This window comes from Salvia splendens, chromosome 8 (genome assembly GCF_004379255.2).
Source record: "Salvia splendens isolate huo1 chromosome 8, SspV2, whole genome shotgun sequence".
NCBI classification, from domain to species: domain Eukaryota; kingdom Viridiplantae; phylum Streptophyta; class Magnoliopsida; order Lamiales; family Lamiaceae; genus Salvia; species Salvia splendens.
Window position 1 is genome coordinate 9,019,210 of NC_056039.1, and position 5,604 is coordinate 9,024,813.

Here is a 5,604-nt window from a genome sequence, read left to right on the forward strand (position 1 = left end):
TTGTTCGTATGCATTGCAGTTCACAAATTGTGCATTATATAGTCAATTATATCCATTACTCGTTACCATGTGAAGATTACATACGTGTCTACGTACTATACCCTAGCCCCTAAGCTTATTAAACCCTTAGGGGAAACAAGAAACGTGTGTCCAAACATCATACCATGGTACATCTTATTCGTATGCATTGCAGTTCACATATTGTGCATTATATAGTCAATTATATGCATTACTCATGACCATGTGGTGCATTATTCGCAGATACCAAAATGTGGCAGTTACTTTTCCGTCAAATGTCAATAATAACCCTGTAATGCATTCAACCACCTTCTATAATGCAACACGGAACCAGTTTTATAGAATCAATCTGATCTGTTGATGCCTTAGATCTAACGCGTAATATTAAGAAGGAAAAAGGATCTAAGATGTGAAAAGGAGAATAACGCTCCTCTATATATATATATATATATATGGGGAGAAAACAATTTACTTACAACGACGACCTACGTTTGGTTTTGATGTAGTGCTACTTACAGATTAGGATCTTCCACCGTGCCAATGCAATGAGCACACCAGAAAATGCAGTGAATAAATTCAGCATGAAACGCAGGTAGCAGAAGGTATGTTGTTGACGGTTGGGACTTAGAGCATCCGCAGCGGTGGCGAAAGACGCCACCGCCGTCCGCGCCGTTGGCAAGGCGCAGGACCGCCGCCGCTGGCACGGCGCTGCTCGATGTATCGAGCACGTCCGTGCCAGCGGACGCACACGTGGCGCGCTCCCATTCGTCAACGGCATAGCCGTTGTGTTTAAACTTTTTTTTATTTTTTTTTTTAAAAATCGGTATTTAATTATAAATAATGCTAAAAAATAAAAAAAAATATTTTCCAAATCCCAAAAATATGGCCGTTTTTTTCCCGTTTTTTCTGAATTTTTTTGATTTTTTTTTATTTTTTTTTTCCCCAAAATCATCTATAAATACACACATTCGGCAACGAGTAGTGTCATTTTTAATTTTTAGGATTTTAATTATGTAATTTTTAATTTTTAGGATTTTAATTATGTAATTTTTAATTTTTAGGATTTTAATTATGCAATGTTTAATTTTATTTGTCATTTGTAATATTTATTGTGGGTTTTAAATGAATTTTAATATTATGGAAATGTTTTTGTGTAATTGAATTTTATATTAATTGTGCTCGTCCTTGCGGAAGAGCACAGTTGTGGGTGTTGTGCTCTTGCCAGAGAGCAGGCATGAATAGTACCGCTCGGGCCCACAACCGTGCCGCTGGCAAGAGCACGGTTGTGGATGCTCTTAGATTGACAGGGTGGTCAAGTCTTTTTATTGTAAGGCCATGGAATAAATTTACACAATACACTATAACAATGGACTAATGGATACAACTTTGGTATGTTTAGTATCTCTATTGTATTTTAATTTTGTGAGTTGTATAAAATTTAGTTTATCTATGGCCTATTTGGAAGATTATATCTCATGATTGAATATATATTATGTTTAATTCATTAGATTCAATTTCACGACTTAATCCTAGATGAATGAATATTGTACTCCATAATTAGTTTAGTCACCCCCTCCAACTAAAATAATCTCACAACTTAATCTGAGAAGAGTGATATCTACCTAAGGGCACCGACACCCGACAACCTAATGTATTTTTTTTCAAGTTATATTTTTTATTTAATACTCCATATAAATATATTAATAAGAAAAAAATTATATTAGTACTCCTATTAAGTTCTATACTACTATATTGATAAAGTGTTAGGGGTTAATGTCAAATATATGGGTATGATTGAAAAAATATAAATTTATATTGATATGGAATATTTTTCGAATTAAAATTTTATTTAAATGATTTAAATACAATTAGTATTTGATATAATTATTTATAAAAAAAATGAGATCAAATTTAGTGTGTATATACTCCCCCGTCCCCAAAGAGTATGAATTATTTTCTTTTTTGTCCGTCCCTAAAAAGTATAACTTTTTAATTTTAAAAATTCAAACAACATACTACCCCTGCACATCATTTTATTTACAACTTAAACATTATCATTAACACTTATATCATTATAATAATACAGACCCCACTCTCCACTAACATTATTTACACTACCATTTCTCTCTCTTACTATTTCCCTTATTTATTAGAATTCGTGTTGAATCCCAAAGTTCATACTCTTTTGGAACGGAGGAAGTATGATAATTGGAGAGGATAAATTAACTACTCTATTTCATAATATTGACTCATGTCATGCGGATTTCGACGAACCACTCAAATAAAATCTCGTGGAATTGTGATAAGACATGTGAACATATGATGGAAAATATAGTTGTCGCACAAAGCAAAATGGTAGATTAGGACAATTATACTAAGCTCTACACTTTCCCACCTTTTCAAGAGGTATCCGATTTGCGTAGAAATTCCCATTACAACGATATCTCCAGACGTAGCAGATTTTTATTAATTTTGGTTTTAGCTATCCCACTTATATTATAAACATGGTTTTAATCATTGGTAATATAGCAATTAAATTAAGTTCCGTTAAGTTTTCATTAATGACAGTTACATTTTCATATAGTAAAAGGGAAAAAGGCTCACATAAATTATGCGCGGATGACTCCTTTTCTTTTCCTCTTTTTCTTTTCCCTTTTCAACCCACGTTGAAATTCTATTGATATTTTCCCGCTCATATAGCTTTAGGAATTTGGAGCTTTTATTCTTCTTCATACTCCTACAGAGAATTAGTATGCAATTGGCATAAGTTCTCTTACAAAAAAAAATCTAGTGGAACCAGTTAATAAAGCCAATGTAACAAAATTGGATTATATATGCTTTGCATTGGAATATTTTTCGGTAATATTAAATTTTAGAATCTAGATCTCTTAAATTTAATTTACCTTTCAATGTATATCAAAATAGTAACGTGGTTAAGACCTCATTAAAAGGCTGGGTAGCATATCACAATTTGTATAGCATTGTTATTTTCTGTAACGCATGGAAATATATTAGTTGTAACTAATTTAAAAATAAAGTGGTATAGACATTAATGAAAGTATATTCAATGCAAAACAAACTCAAATTGAAAACCAATCCATCTCCATTTAAATACACTATATAGCTAAAAAGTACAATTGCATACTTCCTCAAACAAAACAACATACTAGTACGTACCACAAATTACTTATATAAACTTAAACTATATATATAAAGTTGAAATTAAGCTGCGGGCTACAACATTTTGGTGTGGCCGCCTCAGCTCATAAGTCAAAAAAGAGAAACTATAATTTTCTCTTTTGGCCTTAACCAAACACACCCCTATTCTTTCTTGTTTTTTTCCATCTAAGTTCCCAAAAACTCCTCCACTAAATAGGCTCAAACTCTGAAGTTCTTCCCAACGAAGGTTTGGCCGAATTGCCAGTTAGGCGGGGCAATATTCCATGAGGTGGAGGTGCGTCGGTCGCTTCCTGTGACCCTGAAGGAGAGAGCCTGACCAACCAAAGCTGCGTTCGACTGCCAATTCTGGCCCCAGTTCCGGCTCATGCTGACCCACCCGCCCCTTCCTTTGATGCTCACCCTCTTGATGTCCCCTGCACCCGCCACGTTCGTCACCAAAACCAAGTTAAAGTAGCGGTGCCCGTTGATTGTGAACCTTATTCCTCCGTGCTTCTTGCAAGGCACCCTGTGTACCGCCGCCACCAACACCATCACATTAGTAATTTATCATTGTGTAATTAATTAAATAAGTTAGTTGAAATTGAATATAAAAAAATCCTTCTAGGCAGGGGAATAATTTCATTCAGTATCGTGCACCGCGAGAGCGGGAATTAAGGCAGTACGGCAATGACTTTTCACATTGGAGACTGAAATTTGACTTAACTCAAAACAGACGGTCCAGATATATGGTGACGTGGCGTGATCTAAATGGCTATAGGTGAGGAGTGGGGCCCTCGTACTCTCACATGGGATGTTTTGGTAGTAGCAGAGTAAAATTGCTTCTCCTCTACCCGGATATAAATGGGCTGTTTTGACCATTGAGCCAACTAACCATGTGCAACAAACTAATGTATGCCTATGTCACTCTACAAATTTCCAATAATACCCTCAGGACCACATGTTTGTTGGCTGGTCCAAACTAAAGCATGTTTGCCACAAAACCTTAAAAATTGGTGAATACTAAAAAGCCCATCACTGTGTAATGTGTATATCAGTTCAGAGGAGTGCACATGCATTGTTAGTGAAATTTATCCTAAAATGGGAAAAATGACAGCACAGTGAAAATAAGTGGAGAACAGAACCTATGCTTATTTGAAAATAGAGACAGTCATAAATAAAAAAAAGACAAAATCACATCCCAGTGACAGTAAAAGTGGCAATCACAAGAAAAACACAAGCCCAAAGCCTCATTTATGAATTAAAGCCTTTAAAAAGGTAAATAAATGGGAGAGGAAAGAAATAGGACCTCCGGTAGTTGACAGGGACGATTCCGGCGCGGTACTCGGCGATCTTGAGGAACATGGGCATGGCGAGGTCGAAGTGGGTCCTGGGGGGGTTACACCAGCCGCCGTGATCGTTGGGGAGGGCGTAGTTGGGGGGGCAGAAATTGGTGGCGGTGATGAAGATGGAGGGGCTGCCGGCGTGGCAAGACCTGTCGTCGGCGCACTTGAGCTCGAAGCACGCGCCGCAGCTGAAGCCGTTGTTGAAGAGCGCCGTGCTCAGGGCCGCCGTGTTCACGCCGTAGCCCTGGCTGTAGAGGTTGCCGTAGCCACAGGCTCCGCCTGAAATACCACCACATTATTAATTATATAAACACATTGGAAGAATAATGGTTGAATTGTGGGTACCCATGGTGCCGGAGGCGTCGCTGCCACCGTAGAAAGTGGCGTGGGCGCCCTGCCAGGCACCGCCGCTGTAGACGCCGGGAATCCTGGCAGAGGCGTGTGGGAGCAGGAGTGAGATGAGGGAAGCAATGCAGGCGATTGCGGCGAGTAGAGCCATTGTCTCTCTCGTTCTCTCTCTCTCTGGAAGAGTGAAGACAGTGAGTAGTGCAGAGAGAGGAATGAATGGGTATGAATGGGGGATGAGAGTGTTTTTTATGGAGGGAGCCTCGCCCGCCCAGTGGCAAAACCGGTAATTTCAGGATAACTGGTTGCCCTCCTTTGGGAGTCTACAATTACTACTTTTTTTCTTCAACAAGATTTTCTTTTTAGAGCGTGAAATCCACGCTGCAATCTAGAGTCCACCTCTAAAAATAAAACTGTAATTTCTTTTATTTTTCACTTCTTTGGTTCATCAAAATTTCGTTTCCTTTGGTAATTCAATTATTCAATCACTTCTGCACCAGTTCTCTTTCGGTATGTATATTATTCAGTTTTTGGCAATTTATACTACTACTACTACTACTTTTACAACAATGAACAATGGTACCGACTCTACTAATATTCAATCGCATATTAAGTATAATTAACTAGACGTAGTTCATACCGTAAGTTTAATTGTATGATGATTTCATGTCACTGAATAAAATTCGTAATTATACACAAAATCATACTCTGTACTCTTTTTCTTCTTATAAATAGTGCA

The 5,604-nt window shown here is 37.5% G+C and overlaps 1 protein-coding gene across 1 annotated transcript; it reads right to left on the minus strand.

Annotated features, from left to right (window-relative positions):
- Positions 1–3,103: 3,103 nt before the first annotated feature.
- LOC121745516 (expansin-A4-like) lies at positions 3,104–5,091 on the minus strand. Its single transcript, XM_042139463.1, has 3 exons — positions 4,866–5,091; positions 4,484–4,799; positions 3,104–3,703 (listed from the first exon to the last, which is right to left on the minus strand). The coding sequence occupies exons 1-3, from the start codon at positions 5,017–5,019 to the stop codon at positions 3,397–3,399; spliced, it is 777 nt and encodes a 258-aa protein (XP_041995397.1). The 5' UTR covers positions 5,020–5,091; the 3' UTR covers positions 3,104–3,396.
- Between the last annotated feature and the right edge of the window lie 513 nt (positions 5,092–5,604).